General features: G+C 29.2%; 1 protein-coding gene across 1 annotated transcript; it reads right to left on the bottom strand.

Moving 5' to 3' along the window:
* Positions 1–1,882: 1,882 nt before the first annotated feature.
* Positions 1,883–2,743, bottom strand: LOC119673916. Its single transcript, XM_038085031.1, has 2 exons — positions 2,433–2,743; positions 1,883–2,349 (listed from the first exon to the last, which is right to left on the bottom strand). Exons 1-2 carry the CDS (start codon positions 2,680–2,682, stop codon positions 1,958–1,960), a joined length of 642 nt encoding a protein of 213 aa, XP_037940959.1. The 5' UTR covers positions 2,683–2,743; the 3' UTR covers positions 1,883–1,957.
* Positions 2,744–19,101: the final 16,358 nt, after the last annotated feature.

Here is a 19,101-nt window from a genome sequence, read left to right as displayed (position 1 = left end):
TCACAACAAGTAGGGTTCTCCTTGAACAGAGCAATGATCCGAATTGCAACAATTTTTTTTTTTTATTTTTTTGCTTTGTTTGTTAATATGTTTTTAAATGGTGTGCATTTTACAATATAAAATTAATATATCTTAAAACTTCAGGAACTTCAGTTGGGAAGTTCCAGTTTCTCACCATCCTTTCTTGTTAATTAAATAATTCTCTGAATCTCTTGCAATGAACAGTTAGTTCTTCGATTTTCTTTAGCGTGTTTAATAGAATCGTTTTTTTCACTTCTAGTCTTTTTTGCGACAAGAGATTCATGTTCGTCTATAGGTCTTTCAAATTCTTCTAAATCCATAACCATTTATACAGTTAAAAAATATATTAAAATTATGTCTTTAGGTAAAATTATTGAAAATTGAAACTAGCGCTTAGAGAGAGCCTGGCTTTTTTGGTTTAGTTCTGCATAAATATTTTTTTATGTATTTTATATTTATCACAAATAGTGATTGAAATCACGATTTATTCTTATTCAATAGTTTTGATAACTGAAGAGTAATGCCCATGTTCTCTAATAAGCAAGTACCGCACTGCACGATGTTGAATCGAAATAAACCGATATATGTTTTCGGTTTTCAATGCCGGTTTGCTTTTTAAAAAAATTATCGGCTATCGGTTTACGATTTAGTTCGGGTTCGAATCACTGATTTAAATTTATGTGCATTTCGCATTATCAATTTTATCGTATGAATCAATATTACGTTTCGAGTAAAAAATAATATATTTATTTTAAGAAAATATCCATTTAGATTTTATTGAAGATGTTGCCATGTCGTAGTGTAGAGCATGACAAGATTTCAAGTTTACTTATCTACAATATATAATCTATATTAAATGGGTTCACTGTGCAGTGATAGTATCGTAATTCAGGTAGTAATAGACCCTGATAGTCCAAATTTCATTTTAGATAATTAATTCAATTAAATATATAAAAGAAGTTTTAGATAATGTGTATGTGTTTATTTCTTATTTTGCGTCCCTATATCCAACTAATGGAAACGGGCATTAAGAAGAAGCTGTTCTTATTTGCATACAAACATCGAAGATATCTACTGTTGTTGTTGTGGGATTCTTCGTAACTTCTCCATGCTATGTGAAACATAGCATTTAAAGAACCTAAACGTATATTAAACTGAGGTTAGAAGGCAATTTAGACACAAGGAGATATTTTTTATGCTTATTGTTGCCATAGTTGGTTTCTGTATTACAAATGTCAAGAATTCTGATCTGCAGAAATTCACGTATATTAATAACAAATTTTTAATTTAAATAAAAATAAAACTAATTCAAAGTTAGGGAAATAGAAGTGTTTACTGCTATGCTTGTTAATTAACAAAGCCACATATTAATTGAGAATCCTAAATTTATATCATATAAATTCTTTATTAAAACAAGGAAATTAAATAAAAAAATATTCCCTTTTAGTTATAATTGATATTGCACTTATTTTTGATGTTAGACACAAAATTGCAAAAATGTATATAAAAAATTAAGTTATAATAAACAAATGCTTTATGTTGTATGTTAATATTTTTGTCGTATGTGTAGTGCATTTTATACAAACAATGTAACTTAATTATATTTTAAATTTTATTTATTTTTAAATATATATTACTATATATATTTGCTTAAAGTCAATTATATATTAAAACTGCAAATGAAAATATTTTTTAATGTAAATGTTATTTAAGTTCATGCAAAGCCAATTATGTACTTTTATTGCAATAATAAAATTATGTAAATTATTACATGTAATAAATAATAAAATGTTTATTCAATAATTATAATAAATATAAAAAATTAATTTCATTAATGATATATGTATATAAATAATATAATTAGAGTAGTATGATAAGATAATGTGCACTTGAAGGTATCTGATATGTGCTTATGTGCAGAGTAGATTTATTTATTTCAATTATTCGTGGAGTTTATTTCATCTACAACTCCTAATGATATTTCAGGATTAGCTGTTGTTGTTACACCATTATCATTGGAGTCATCGACGACTTCAATGCCTCTAACACTGAAATCCATACAGGCTAATTGGAAGTTTAACAACTCAAAGCTAAGAAAATTTAACGTGGCATTGCTGCATGCATGGAGTGTGCTGGTGTCGCTATGCTGCCTTATGCCATGCAATTTCAAGCAGCCGGAAAGCGGTAGTGGAAGCGGCACCGGTAGTGGTATACAGAAAGGCGGTATTTCATTACCAGAAAAATGATTTGTCAAAACCGTATCACCATTCAAAATTATATCTGTGCGTATGTCAAATAAGTCCTGATTTGTTGTCCAACGAGCACATACTATTATTAAACATAGGATAAATTAAAAAATTAAAAAAAGCTATGAACAGTAGTATTTATTAAGTAGACTAATAATTACTCACTACTTTGATTAAAATTGAAAATAGTATTAATTATATTGGCACAGCAGCCACAATTCCACTCGCTTAGGCAACTACAATTGTTTCTCAAAAATTGACTTGTGGTACGTATGCGCTGTATTAACACATGGTGTTTCTCCCGTACTCGATCTTTATCCTTTTCCTTATCGCGCATGCGATGAGTGCTGACAAAAACGCAGGCGATTACTAAGAAAATTGCTATGTAAATTAAACGCGTGGATATAGCGCCCATGTTAACACTCGGCAGTTGCACTTACAACTGTTGGGAATGCAATCCAGTAGAATGCGACTGGAGCTGCAGTTTAAACTTGGCCAGAACGTTTTGTGTTTGCTTAATTACCAAGTATTGGAATTTCCAAGTTGAGCTGCTGTTTTTTTTCTGCAATTGTTTGTTATCTTGTGTATTTGAAACGCATTTGTTTTAACGTGATGGGCTTATCTACAACTACTGTAACTTTTTTGCATTTAGGCTTATATTAGCTAACTTACATAAATTTACAACTGAATAATGTAGAAATAGTCTTGTTCAGAACAATTTTTGAGAACGCATTATGCATATTTTATTAGTCGACACGTTGTGCTGGTTGCAGACAGGCAAGATTAATTGGTGTGTACTCAGGAAGGGATAAACCAAAATAACTACTTCAGCAAATTTTAAACAGAGTAGACAATTTGTTGTTGGTTCATATGATGGACATTATAAACATTATACTACAAGCCAGAATAAATGTTGTAATTCTTATGCGAGCGTGAAGCCTTAATACTGCAGTTTTCATAAACGCATCAAGATAATGCGCTGATAAACACCCTTTTGTGAAGTAATTCCATCTGTACCCATTGAAGTTATATATTTGAATACAAATTTTTCTTTGTTGAGGAGTGAAGTTATTTAAACTGCATCTTTGAATACCAGCACCTGATTGCAAAATGCAACTCTACATTGAGTAAAAGCACGAATGCTAATACTCTATCTGATCTCAACTAATCCACTACGTTGTCTTATGGAGCCATCCTTGTGTCCACGATAACTAAAGATTGGGACACTTAGATCCTATGGTATCCAATTTCAGTTCTAGTTGTTTTTGTTATAGTCTGGGAAGACTTATACAGCAAATAACTTGAAACGCACAACAAGTACGAATACATGGCTTATAATATAGTTATATAAAGGAAGTGTGAAAGAAAAGAAGATTGTTTGGGATCAAGAACGGATTATGAACAAATGAAATTAATTGAAACTAGTCTGCGTCGAGTCGAAAAAACTTATCCAGCAAAGTGGGACGGAGCGGTTGCCACACATAAATATCCACTTGCTAACAGTCATGATTTAAAACCATGCAAAGTAGTGCCTTATCGAATTTAGTTGCATTTTCTGTATCTATCCTATTCAATTGCAAAAGTGAAATGTAAACTCTGTATGAGGTATGAATCGCATTGTATGTAAGACCCAATGAGGATATGGACTTAGTAGTATGCATGCCAGACAGTCTTGTTCTAACTAATATTTTATTATATAAAGAGAAGAATGTATATCCTAAATATGATGAACCCATAACGAACTTATAGACATAAAGGCATGTTCATGACAGACAGACTTGTGCAGTAATAATGGATGAATAGGAGGACCTGTTGTATTAGTAAAGTCGTAATATTAGAATAATAGACATTAATAAGAACTTTAAATAAAATAAAGTATGTTTTCTTTGTTTTTATGAGGAGAACATGTTATTGGTCCCAGTTTCCTTTTTCGCTTCCTGGACACGCCTGCAAGCATACTGAAAACTATCAAACTATTCACGTTCTTGTTTAAGTCGTCAATTATTTTTCAGCTTAATTTTATTGCAATGAACTTTAATATCTCTTCCAAGTTCAGACCACACCAAATGTTACAACCACTTGAAGTTTGATAGTAATTAGTATTTTATTGTAAGATTACAACAATGAGAATAAAAAAGAATTTTTTTCAATATGTTGTTCTCTTACGATAATTTCACATGAAATTACTACCGTTGTAATATAAAAAGTCCAATATTGAAACAATTGCCCGTCTACTTAATGGAAAATGACAAACATTCTCTTGGCTCCATTTGTGCTATAAAAAGTGTAACTTTCCAAATGCAGGACGATTTTATTGTCCTTTTTTCAATTAAGTGCTGCAGACTGCAATAAAATTTTTTTTGATTTTGTGTTGCCACACTCAATGCTGCAGTAACAAATCCGGATATTCCCAACTCAAATTAATAAAGCAGGATTGCGAAAAATTTCTTGAATGAATGCCAAATTTCTTTTGTAGTTTCCAATTTTGAATCCTTTTGCTTTAGAGTTAATATTTTCACGCTTATCTGGAAATTTATAAAGTTTAGTAAGAGATTTCAGACAGATGAGCTGTGATTTATTGAAAGATGACTATGAGATTATGACTTTTTGTTGAGGTATTGTATATTTCTGACAGAAATAGAAGTCCGAGTAGATAGAAGGTTGTGGATTAAGAATCACTTTTTCATATTTCAAATAGATCTGAAATGTTTTGGTATTTAATTTAAGGTAGGATTTTGACTAAAATGGAAAAATTTTAAAGTTATAAGATAGGTGTTTCATTGTCTTTCAAATTGTTGTCAATTGATTGTCTAAGGTAGAGCAATTTATACATAATTATTTCGAAGTAATTGCTTTAAATCAGAAAATAGTTATATTTTCTATTAGGTTAGGATAAGCCGGTTAGATTCGAGCACTTTTCAAACTCAAATAGACTGAAACCTCTGTCCAGTGGTTTCATTATCTTTCTCTTATTATTCTTTAATTATTATTATTCTATTTAAAAGTCTACTGTTTTACTTTTTTGTCATAATCTATGTAACTCATACATTTTTAGTGGATGTGGAAATAAATCAATCAATACTGGTAGTGTTATTCACCATCCATTAAAACCAAAAATGATGAAATATAGCAACGGAAGAGTTTCGAACTCCTCTTCCTTTTTTCGCTTCGCACTTAGCACAAAAAATATTATTGGATCTAAAGCACTCCGCCAAATATTTTTTTCCGTGCCAAAGAAAATAAAAATTGACACTTCCATTTGAAAACAGTATTCCTGCGACATTATAATCTTATAATCCTTATTTGCTATTTTAAGCTTAAAAGGGCTATAAGTGCAACCAAGTGGGAATACAAAAAGTATATAGAACTGTCTTAGTGACATAAACGGGTAATTTTAAAAGCATGCAAGGTATGAAAAAAATATTGTATAGAAATGAGTTTACTCTTCAATAGAGTAAAAATTGAAATCATGAATTCAGAAACGTTTGACTTACAAAATAACAATTAGAAACGACTGCGAAAAATAAATTTATTTTTCTTCAGAAATATTGCATATTCCATGCATAATCTTTAAAAAGGAGAACTTTTATTAAAATTATAGAAAAATTCCGCAGACATAAATTTTAACTTTTGCACCAATTCCTAAGGAAACTCCCTTAGAACTTCTTTTGTACACAACAATAGCTGCAATCTCAACTATGTGCCTTGCAGCAAATGCGTCTCAAGGCATGTTGCTTGCTTATGCTGGCAATGCATGCACTCCACAGTAGACCTCAAACGACGTGAGACCTCTGTTACTGCAGTTAAAATTCTTCATTTAAGCCATCGAGTAATTGCTTCACTTCGTTAAATGAATTCTGTTTTCAGTGGAAGGAATTAAAATGTTGGTGCTGAAGTATGACATGCCTGGTTGATGCCACGTGCGCCAAGAAATTACCGCAATTCAAACAATGAAGACAATCACAAATGCTGCTTCAGACACAAAAGTCAAATCTTTTACGCATTTTTAAAATACTCGTCCCTTCTGAGTTGGGCTGAAGGAATATTCAATAAGGAGAATAGAAGAAAGAATGTAGAATACATAGACATGTGATGAAAGGATATGCATGTTCTATGACTTTGCAGTATATAAGCAAATAAATATATTAAAGGTTTTATTATAAAAGTAAATAAGATTTCATATATATTAGGTAAATATGATGGTTAATGAAGTCGTTTCATTCTAAAAGGATTAAAGGATATTAGCGTGGTTACAAAATGTAATAATATGTAGATTTTATAAGTTGCATCTAACACTTATATTCTAGGTGTATGCAAAAGTTTATTCCGATTCAATTAAGAGATGGCTTCAGCGAAAAGCATGCAGCGTGCTAATGTGACACAAACATCATTTTGTTTGTCCGACATTAACTCTAACCCTTACTCTTGGGTCAGAGTAAGCAAATGGGTTAAATGCAATATTAATAATAAATAATTATATTAGTTTGGTTACCTTTCTTTAACCAAACTTACTAGGAATGTGGAATTAAATGGGTTATTCGATTGTTCTTCCACCTCACCCTCCTGCTTAAAACAGATAGATCGATAGGCACCTGTAGAAAACCATTTCACCTAAGTTCATCTTACCTAGAGCATACTAAGTCGACTCAATGTGATACCAAAAAGAAGTTCTAAGCCATGGACTTGCTGACTATAGGAATTTTGTTTAAAAATATTCTTGCTTAGGTCTGAAATAACATTGTGCTGTTTTGATTAAACGGGTAATATTTTTAGCACAAATATTAACAATACTGAATAATTTTAACCTTAGAAAAATTTAAAATTTTCTATTTACCTTAATTTATTGCATTCAACACTTTATAACAACAACTTTCCGAATCGTAAAAGCTATATAAAAACTGAAAACCTTAGCTGGTTTATTTGATGAATTTGGTTAAGAAATAAATTATTAAATTATTTTATTATTATTAAAGTAAAAATAATAATGGCACTTTTTTTTTTTCTTATTACAGTAGATCATCTAAATGATCAAAGACAATATTGAGAAAAATATATGACAGTACTGAAAATCGTCTAATATTAGATGGCGTGAAAAATACATAGTCTTTGCTTATTATAGATAGAGTAAAGTGTTAATTGATGATTATAATCACACAACTACGCTCTGTCAAAAGTTCAAGACTAAAAGAAGAATAGCAATAATTGTTATGAGATAAGAAGTGATAAGAAGTGCACAGTGATCTTAATTTTTTTGATGCTATTATGATTGATTACTGCTGGTTGATCTATATTCTCTGAATAATATCTCTGCATATTCCTGTAGTTCTGCAGACTGTAATTGAGCTACCATGGTTTGCTCTACTTCTAGTCGAATGTTTGTTGCCGAATTACTCTAACATATAGATATGCATAGATATAGTTTTTGCCATCTACAGTGGAAAAAACACAGATAATTATTTTAACTTTAAAGGTGGTTTCAAAATTGCTTTAAAGTGAGTTTAGTATTTCACTGTCACACAATGAAATCATTTTACTCTTATTTATCACTATTATTAAAATTTAATTATTTAAATATTATTTGTTTAATGTATAATTTATATTATAATAAAATGCACCATTAATAAATTTTTTTGTAACTCTTAACATCACCAACTCAAGAGCTAAATTCATACATTCAAGTAAATTCACTTTTAACTCTTAAAACTTAACCAAACTCAATAGAAATGAACATTACTCAAATGAATATTTGAGTCGTTTTTCTGCTGGTTTTGTATTTTAGAGTTCTTCTTTGGGGTTGCTCATACGGCCTGAGGCAGCGGTAGCACGTGTTAGGTTTATTGATTCTTGTTTTTCAAAAACTTAAAAAAAATTGTATGTAAACAAGTGCGTAGACGAAAAAAAAATTATAAGTACAAAAAGAAGCTTTTAAACAACAACAATCATGTAGTTTAATTGAAAGCAGCAGACTTAATGTAAGAAAACTTTTTTGTTACAAAAACAATAGAGCCAAACCGTTTATTGTTTTTGTAATAAATAAATGCAGGTGACATATGCATTATGTACTTTTATTGTGCATTTTTATTTGTTATTTTGTATATATATGGTATATACTTTATTTAAAAAATTTTAATAAAGATTTTAAAAATATTACTTATTATATGAATATGAATATGAAAATATGTAGTTCTCAATGTTAAAGAAATTATATTATTTACTGTGTATTTTATTGCATATACTATAGATAGATATACATATGTATTATATATAAATTCTTATGATGTATATTAATTTCAACGTAAAATAAAATGTTTATTAAATAATTTCAATAAAAATAATCAACTAAAATTAAATAATATTAACTTCCAAAGTTTACGCCAGTACACTGGAGGACCTATTCCTACTTATAGGTTACTTGTAATTAAACTGTGTTTCGTACATAGCCTTTGAAACACAATAAATAATAAATTTAATTTTATATTTTAAAAGTTAAAACCAAAAGTTATTATACCGTAATTATTAATTAATTTTATTATTAGTTATTTATGATTATTTTAGTATTATTATTATTAATTTAATTATAATACACTTAAATAAACATTACATATTATTAAATTATAATTAATAGTAAAATAAAATATAAAACCAATTATAAAAAATATAAACTAAAGTTATTTGTTCAATATCGTCAATATTTTTAAAAGACGCCAGTACATTGGAGGACCTCTTCCAACTTACAGTTTATTTGTAATTAAAATGTGTTTCATATATAGACTTTAAAACATAATAAATAATAAATTAAATTTTAAATTTTAAAAGTTAAAACCAAAAGTTATTATATCATAATTATTAATTTATTTTATTATTAGTTATTTATGATTATTTCAGTATTATTATTATTAATTTAATTATAATACACTTAAATAAACTTATATATTATTAAATTATAATATTAATAATAAAATAAAATATAAAACAAGTTAAAAAAAATATAAACTAACTAAATTTATTTTTTCAACATCGTCAATATTTTTAAAAGAAAAAAATAAATTATAAAATAAAAGTAGAAATTTCATAGAAACTTTAAAGCTCCTAAAGAAAGAATATTTCCACATAAAAAATATTTTCTGTGTAATAAATAAAAAAGCACAACACTTCTTTGTTTTCTTTTGTTTTGTATTTATTTTATTTTATTTTTTTGTTTGTTTTTTGTGCAACCTTAATTTGCAATTGTGAAACTGTGGCTAAACAATAAATATAAAAATTTCAATAAAAAGTAACAGTTACACTAAGAAAAGCAACAAAAAAACAAAAAAACAAAAAAAAATCATATTAAATTTCTTATGCACAGGTTTATTATTATTATTTTTGTTATTGTATTTTGTTGTAAGCGCTTTTGTTGTTGCATTTGCTTCATTGTTGTTATTGTGGCAATTGATATGATTAAATTAATTGGTCTTGTAAAGCTCTGCCAGACAAATTGTAATATAAACTGCACACAAAGGCATTTGTGTTGTTGTACTTACGCTGCTCGGTTACTTTAAAGTGCTTGGGATTACTCTTTTTGTGTGAGTTTTGAATAAAAAATGTTTTATTTTTGCAATAAATACATTATTTTAACAATAAATAATAAATTTTTATTATTACAAACCATTTTTTTTTTTTTGAAATTTTAACTTTTTTTCTTTAAATTTTAAATATTGTGTATGATATTACCTTTAAAATTAATTGAGTGTGGTTAACTTGCTTTGAATATTTTTTGCTGTGTAATACCATAATATGCATTTCCTTATAGATGCTACATTATTTATATATTTTATCATTTGTAATTTGTTTACATATATTTTAAATGATTTATTTACAAATATATACTTTTCATATATTGATCCTGTATCATTAAATTAATTGATTTCCTGAATAACTTTTGATGAAAATACAAAATATTGTTGTAGATATTGTTGTGGATTGAAGTCGTTTTTAAAAATTATTAAAAATTAATTTTGACTTTAATATGTTTCTATTTTCAAACACTAAACATTTAAAATGTGCGAGAGCCGAAATGAGAGTATTGGAGAAAAGAGAGAGAGGAGAGGGAAGGTAGGAGGCAATAGCAAAATGATACGAGTAATATAAAGAAAGAAATATGAAGTGAAATAGAGAGAAAGAGAGAGATAGAGTGGAGAGGGTTGGAGTAGTAACAGATAGATAGTGATCGAGGTAAATTTAAAGACAGAAAAAAAGGGTGAATAAGGGGAAGGTGGAATGGAGGGTGAGAGTATTCCAGAGAAGGAAGTGAAAGAGATATACATAAATACAGTTAGAGAGAGAGAGAAAGAGAGACAGAGAGGAGAGGAGGAGCGGAGAGAGACGGATATCGGAAGGAGAGAAGATAAAGATATATATATAAAAACAGATAAAGTAAAATTTAATAAGGTGGAATGACATTGCCTGAGTGGTACAATCGGTGAATGAATAATAATAATTACTATAATATTTATATTATAACTTATGGTCTTTTTATAACAGGAAGAAAGCATTAAAAGATACCAATTGAAACTTAAGCCTATTAAACCCACATCATATCAATGAATAATACTCGTCTGGATACAAATACAAAAATTGAGATCTTCATTTTAACAATATTTTATTAAAATTAGTTTTGTTTTCAGTTTTTATTAGTGGAAGAAGTTGTTAGTCATTACTATCCATATAAATTAGCACATAAAGAGGGATCTAATATAAGTGCTAAAAGTATCGGGGATATGATGGGGATTGAAATGCTTTATGAAATCAAGGTACTCGCCTGCAAGTAAAGTTGCTTGACTTTAGTGAAAGAGTGTCTGAACTGAAAAGTTATGTAACTTGCTTATATAAGTGCTACACTTATCAGTGATACGATAAAAATTAAAAGGCTTTATGAAATCTAGTTATTTATCAGCGAACTGAACTCTTTTAACCTTAGTAGAAGGAGTTGAAATATATAAGGTGAAAAAGAATGCAAATTCTTTTAATTTTGATAAATACAAGTTGCTAACTAAATAAGCGAACTATATTTGCTTGACTTTAGTCGAAAAAGTTGGAATGGCTGAGTAAGCAACTTGTTCATACGAGTGCTACGATGGGAATTAAAAGATTTTAAGGTTTCACTAGACTCTAATGAAGTATTGCCACACTTAACCCGATTGACTCTCTTGATAGAGTTATCATATAGCTAAGAATATTAATCAAATTTAATTAAAACAACATAAATGCTTGTTGGCAATTCTAACATTAATTAATTACATGTTTCTCTTATTAGTCTCAAAATTATTAATTATTATAATTTTTGGTGTTAGGCTCAGGAATGATGGAATTTTTTGCTTTTAAAATTATATATGAAGGCCAATGTTCATCAAGTGGTATGTTTTGCAAGTACTGTCTTGATTCAAGGGCATTTAGTGACAGCTTTATTTCAGTTTCTAAATATTTTTACACCTGAAGCAATATCGTGACGATAAAATGTAAATATAAATCAATCAAACTCCCAACCTTTCACTTGTTATACAAAAAAGTAAAAGAAAAAGCCAATAACAAGCCGCATACCAACCAAAAGGTGTGAATTAATTAATCAAGACTTTATATAAAAATATTAAAACTTAAGTAAATTGGATAAAAAGTGTACACATAATTAAAAAATAAAAATATAATTAATTATTAACAAATTAAATTGCTACTATATTAATTTGTTTTTGTTGTCCTGTTAAGTTCTGAGCTACTCTCAAATGGAGCAACTTATAACCCAAATTTCCTTTCATTTAATTTACTTAGTGGAAGTATGCCAGCTTGCAGTATTTATTCCTGACTCCCAATCGTCTGCAGTGGACACATTTAATGAAAAGTAAAACAGCTTATTTATGACATCTGCATTATAAGGTTATAATCGGATTTCAAGATCTAAGCCTTATTTAAATTTAACATTTTTCAGTGCTAGCCACATTCTAATACAAGTCAACAACTCGGCTCAGCGCGTTTACGTTTACTCGTAATAAGTACGCGAAATGCGGCGCGGCGGTTATTTATGCAAAAACTTTAGAAACAAGTTTAATTGGAGTCATGCAACAGTATCAGAAACCGCAACTGTATGACCTATTAAGACAAGTTTTCGGTTTTACTTAAGTGCTAAATAAGATACATTGGTCTCTAGATACTAAAACGAACTGTGACAAGCGAACAAGTATAAATCTTAGCCTGCACGAGTGTACATATTACATTCACTTATAAGAAAATATCTGCTAAAGATCATACTAAGGCCCGCAGCGAGTTGCTTTTAATGATTACAATAAGAACCAATTACCACTGCAATGCGGACCCGAGCATGCTGACGTCAGTATTTTGGTCCTAACCAGTTTGGCAAATGCCAATAGCAGCTACGAGTATAACAACTTTCTTAACAATTGGCAATTGCAAAATAAATATTGGCTTCAAGCATGTAGGAGTTTGTTACCTTCAAAGCAAAGCTTCTGAGTGTTGGTTAGGAATGAAATAAGAGGTTTGGCTTCTATTATGCACTATTAGCATTATTTTATATTAAATGTTTTATGTAACGAAATTGAATTGTTGTTCTATTGTATGGTCTATGCGATAGAAGAGAAAAATCTGGCTATTGTAAGAATTTCAGAAAAATTAGAATATTTAATATTCTAATCTTTCTTGGTTTTATGAAGCATTCAAATCCTGATTTGAAATGCAATACATTATGCATAGAGATGATTGAAACAGTAGTTTAATTAAAATATATATACAATTTAAAATAGAAAAATATAAATAAGATTTTGTCAATAATAAAGGTATTCAGATGTGATTTCATAAGGTGACCAAAGCATGAACTTATCTTGGTAATCTTTAATCTTGGTAAACTTCAATCTTGTTAAAGTTGAAAAAGTGCTACATAAGAGCAAACAAATGCCATATTTTTACTTTTCATTATATAATGTAAAATCTGTTCAGATTTTACTGGACAGCGGAAAAAGTTTTTAGATATGATATAACTGTAACTCGGTAACGTAATAGGACTCATTTGGCCGCAGTACCAGCAGTTGGTCGAACTCACGACACTAGTTTTTAAAACAAAAAAGATTGGTGACGTTGCAATTTCACAATAACAAATATATATAAATTATCATTTTAACTAATTATATGTACATACTATACTACACATACAAACATATACGATTTACATATACTATACATATAGAAAGGTTTCGAACAGTAGTGCATTGTAACAACAAAATTTTTAATTATTTTTAATTAATTGAATTTTTGGCTGACCATACAGCTGTTTCGAGTATACCCATCATCAGTGGTCTTTTTGGAATTTTTTCTTATATTTAATTATTTGTTAACAATTTTCTGAGTCTGCAAGTACCAAGTTCAACCCTTGGTACCCTAAATTTAAAGCTGAGAGTCAGTGACTGACTAATATATTTCGAATTTGGAGTTTTTTTAATTTGCTGTGAACGTTTATTTACTATTTTACTTACTGGGTTGTATTAGAACGAAATTATAAACCAGCTATAGAGTAATTAAAATGCCATTAATATTGACATCTCTAAAGAAATGCGCATAATTTAATTAAATATAAGCTAAGGCATTTGGAGCTTCCATCTTAAAATATTGATGATTTTTTATGAATATGGAAAAATGGGGATAGAGTGGGTGACTGTTTCCATTAATATATATATTGATATTGATATTCAGATGTCTGAGTTGGTGAATCAGCACCTTTACTCTATTTTATCTGTGGAAAGTTTTAAGTCACACTAAATACGGGGTTTTACGGGGCTTTATAATATGATAGATCTGATGTCTTTGTATCTGCCTGTGTTTATCAAATTTCGCTGTATTTTTAGGATACTGAGTGTCAATTGTATTGAACAGTTTCAGAGCACGATCTTTAATGTATTTTTCAACTGAATCCACTCTCAGATCTCTGTGGATATCAGCTCCTCTTACATACCATGAAGCATTTTTTGATTTAGACTTAAAGCGTCATAAGTTTGAAATGATTAGCTGCACATAATTACTTTATTTGTTTAATATATGAAAGATAGTCTGAATGTACTTTTATTTCGTGATAAAAGATATTATAAGACAAAGTTAGTTAAAATTTTAAGAAAAGCTCGGAAAATTTATATTTTACAATATTATTGTACTGCATTAACAGGAAGAACGCTGTGCAGGCAAGTGAAAAGATTAGAACTGTTTATTAACAAAATTACTCTATTATTCGTAATTAGCTTCCATTGAGTATTACCTTAGTTTTGTTTTGAAAAATTGAATATTGAAGATGCTACTCACTAAATAAGTCACTGGAATCATGGAGAAGATTTAAGATCAGAATATGAATAGCAGCCTCAAATTTAATTTATAGAATTTTCGGAAAGTTAGTTACAAAAGAATATCATTAGAATATCATGTATATATTCTAATAACTTACGAGCTGATTGAAAAAAAATTTAATTGGATCAAAATCTGACTTGTTAGTTGCTATGTTATTGAAATAGAAAGAAATCGAAATACAATTGCATCGAATGAAAAAAATAAATTAAGAGTAAAACACATACGATAATGTTGTATAATCAATTTTGACTATCTAACTACTTTAAAGGCATGCTTTAAAAAAGATTATCATCTATAGGTTAGGTTAGGTTGGAGTGGCGACCTTTTATACTAAGAAAGCTCACTTGAGCGCAAAAAATGGACGGAATAGCGTTGGTTCGTATATAGACTAGGTAATCAGACTAGGTAATACGATTAACGGCGAAAAAGACAACGACTCTCCCATTATGTGAAGGTAAACCAATTCGACAGTTCTATGAAACTGGCTCATCCAGAAGCAAATTATCCTCCATATATAGTGGCAAAGTCAGTATTAGCGACAAAAGCGCCTTTGGTTTGGTGGAACTGCTAGTGTATTGTTTATTTGTATCTGCTTTTTTATTGTCATTTGAAGGGAATATGATATTCTACAATCTATGATATCAATTATGTTATCAATAGTGAGAGTCTATAAAAATATCAAGGCTATTGACAAATTTAACAACACCTCATGGTTCAAGATCTTAAACCTCCTTTGGTTCAATAAAAGTTATAACGATTTACTAGTATCCTGGTAATTTCAGAGTGGAAGTAAATAAAAATTTTGTTGATATCGTTTAATCCCATGTTTGCTGTATAGGCACTGAGATGGAACTCATAAGGTTCTAGGTGACCCGATGCGTCAAATACGACTTAGAAAAGAATAGTTAAACCCGATTTCTTGGATCGAAAGTATTCATAACAGAACATAGTTACCTATTTCCATATCAAAGTTCGATTTAAATTGTTAAAATAGGCTTTAAGTTACACCTACGAGGATAGAATCACATATATGTGATAATTGATAATAATATTTTAATCACTTTTGAGTTGAAAAAACTGAGTTTTAGTTAAATTTTATTTTATTTAATATAATGAAAGTGGTGTCTATAAAAATATAATCGAATTCAAGGTTTAGTAGGAATAGATGAGATTGGACAAACGGCAACGAATCAATTTCTTTGAGTCGCAGTGTCGAATTTTAAAGTACATGTGAGTTTATTACACAGAAGGCGTTTACTCAGATGATTATATTTTATAGAGAAGAGTAATTTCTTTTTTTTAGCTTTACGAGATTGCAAGTTCAATGAAACAAAAAACCCTCAAAAACATTAAAATCATCTTCCTTACTTAATTAAAATTCCATGAGTATTTAAGTATCTAATCCAATATTTTATGACTATTTTATTCTCTCAAACAAATAAAGCAAGATTTATGAGATCCTTAGGTTGCCTCCTAAAGAAATTATTGCACCAGTATCAATATTTTTAGGAGGAAACCGCAGTTTTATGCATTTTGTGCTTTCAATTAGAGCCTGAAGTGAGCACTTCGAAAAATGCCACAGTCCATAGATACTTACTGCATTTAGTAACCATTTCAATCATAGTGCATATGTTCATTAGAAAAATTATAATTATAGAGTATTCGCTCCAAAGCTACGTCATTAGCATTTGGCAATAAAAACAATAACATCGAACAGTTTATTTGCAGTTTATTTTCAATGGGAAAAGTTTGAAGCGTTTTGTAGCCTGAAATTAAAGTTGCTGGAGTTGAAGTTGCGTTGCAGTGGCTTGGGTAATTCAAGTTCCAATTACAGTCGCATTAGTTTATCTTTCGATACTCGCGTTATTCGCATTCAATGTGGAAGGAAACAGAAATGTTCACAAAACCTCAAATAACAAAAGATACGAAACCGTGAAGAAAGAGACGTTTCTTAGTAAAACAGAAATTATGATTGACTGCAACTAAATCGCATAAAATCACGGTGGTGTGCAATAGTTTATGGCAAAAAGATATTAACAAAAACAACAATAAACGATTACAACAACAATTGTATTACAAAACGATTTCGTAATATTAAAATAATTTAAGGTTTAGACTTTATCTTTACGAATTGCATATTTTAGCAAAATGATTTATTAGCCTTGCCGCATAATTTGATACAAAAAATTACAGCAAAAATTCATATTTCCTTAATAAATTTTGATTTTAATTGAATATGAATTTCAGTTTTGTAGGAAATTGAGATGCAGTTGAATATCTAACTTCAATTTAACGCATAATTTGATATCTGTGCATTATATTTTGTATAGAAAATAACAATGGAAGAAAAATCTCAGATTCAAGTTTATACTAGTATTGTAAATCTGCACGCGAATCTATTTAAGTTTGAAGCAAAAATCTATTAGAGACATGCAAACTTTTAAAGTTGAAGGGGGTTTTTACTACTGTATTTAAAAAAAAAACTTACGGCAAACCTATCGTTTGATAAGAAAATTGAAAAGTTAACAATCATAAAATTCTCATAGAAAACTAATGAAATGATGGAATTTTTGGGCATAGCAGATTTATTCGTACTGAGTTGAACTATCATGATCTAATGATCCCAACACATGTTACTTTTTTCTTCCAAAAAATGTACACGTAAGTGACTCTATTTAAGGGTTTTCGTTTGGATAGAGGTGCCTTCCTCATAAAAAGTTTGAACATATAAGATGCGTATCCATAAATTATGACAAGTAGTTTGTTTCCGGAGACCTTCAAAATTCAGTTACCATATCTAATTCTTCTTCTTTATATCCTTCACTGGTATCTGATTTTTCGTGATTGGTGCCCAACCTTGTGCTCAACCCAAATTTAAAGTCTTGGAGATAGAATTCATTGTATGCACTATTTGTGCATTACCCGGCGGGTGCTATCTAACTATTCAGGGATGATGCTATGTGGAGGTTGTGCGACAAAGATCGTGGTGGTTTTTGCTAAGTTAAATGCAATTAGGCATGTTACCTTGAGTACTCGCTTCCAAGGGCACAGGTGCCCCAATGTGTATACATTTCAACAAAAAGTTAGTCATGAAAGATTTATATAAAAAATTATATATTAAAACTTTGTAAAAATTTTGTATATTGAGTGTTTTTTTTATTGAAACATGATTGAATACGACACTGAAAAAATATCACACCTTATACATATTCAATGCGACGATTAAATTGAGTGAATTATTCCCCGAAATGCTATCCAATCCACATCCACATCTCCAGAGTTGACCCGCACCCCCACTAAGTACAGAAAAGATGCTCCAACAGAAGAATTTTGGTTCAACTGAAAAAGTGATTGCTAAAACTGAGACCAATTTTCGTAACGAAGATAAAATGTTTTACAAAAACGACTAAAGAAGCGTTAGAATATATAGATCATTTTTCAAGAAGAATATGTGGGCGAATAAATACGAAATCCTAATAAATTTCACATCTCTTAATTTATTCGGAAACTTGTTGAAAGATGTCCTAACACTTAGATTTTGTAAAGAATGTTTTAAAATGCAACCGTGACTACTATTAAAATTATTATTTATAATTTCTACATGACTTAATTTTAATTGTTTAAGGAAATAAAATGAATACGCCGCTGTGAATTAAATCCGATATAAATAAATCTAGTTTATAGTAACAAAATGGGTACATCATTAAAGGTTTCAGCTGATTCGTACCAACTCAGTTGATAGAGATTGTTCTGGACTGCCAAAAAACTGCAGTCACTGGGAAAAACATAGAAAAAGTGCTTTAAATCGATTTAAATGATTGTTGAATAAAAATAAAATAGTTTGTTAAGGTTGTTATTGTTTCACTTAACCACATTTAGAAATAATAAAAATTTTCGGGACCTTCGATCGAAAAGGTAATCGCTAAAATATTTAAAATTCAGAACTATTGATGAAATATGGGTCTATCTCTACATCTGAAAGATCAATCAACAATTTAAATGGAGAATTAAAAACAGTAATAAAGTTGACTAGAGGACGAAGAGGAACACTATGTTGTTTGTTAAAAGGTCATTGCCACTTTTGTTATAATAAATAAAAATAATAATAATAAAAATAAAATAGTTTGTTAAGGCTTTTATTGTTTCACTTAACCACATTTAGAAATAATAAAAATTTTCGGGACCTTCGATCGAAAAGGTAATCGCTAAAATATTTAAAATTCAGAACTATTGATGAAATATGGGTCTATCTCTACATCTGAAAGATCAATCAACAATTTAAATGGAGAATTAAAAACAGTAAGAAAATTGGCTAGAGGACGAAGAGGAACACTATGTTGTTTGTTAAAAGGTCATTGCCACTTTTGTTATGGAAATACCATATTACTGTGGGTATGCCTTAAAAATGATCGCTCTATAGCTAAAGCATATAACACAACATTATTGAATAAATAGAACT

This window comes from Teleopsis dalmanni, chromosome 2 (genome assembly GCF_002237135.1).
Source record: "Teleopsis dalmanni isolate 2A chromosome 2, ASM223713v2, whole genome shotgun sequence".
Taxonomy (NCBI): domain Eukaryota; kingdom Metazoa; phylum Arthropoda; class Insecta; order Diptera; family Diopsidae; genus Teleopsis; species Teleopsis dalmanni.
This window is presented reverse-complemented; position numbering and strand designations above follow the sequence as displayed.

Coding starts and splice junctions, on each gene's coding strand:
- LOC119673916 (XM_038085031.1), bottom strand. CDS start 2,682: ATGGGCGCTATATCCACGCGTTTAATTTACATAGCAATTTTCTTAGTA. Junction 2,350..2,432: donor TTTCAATTTTAATCAAAGTA/GTGAGTAATTAT, acceptor GTTTAATAATAG/TATGTGCTCGTTGGACAACA.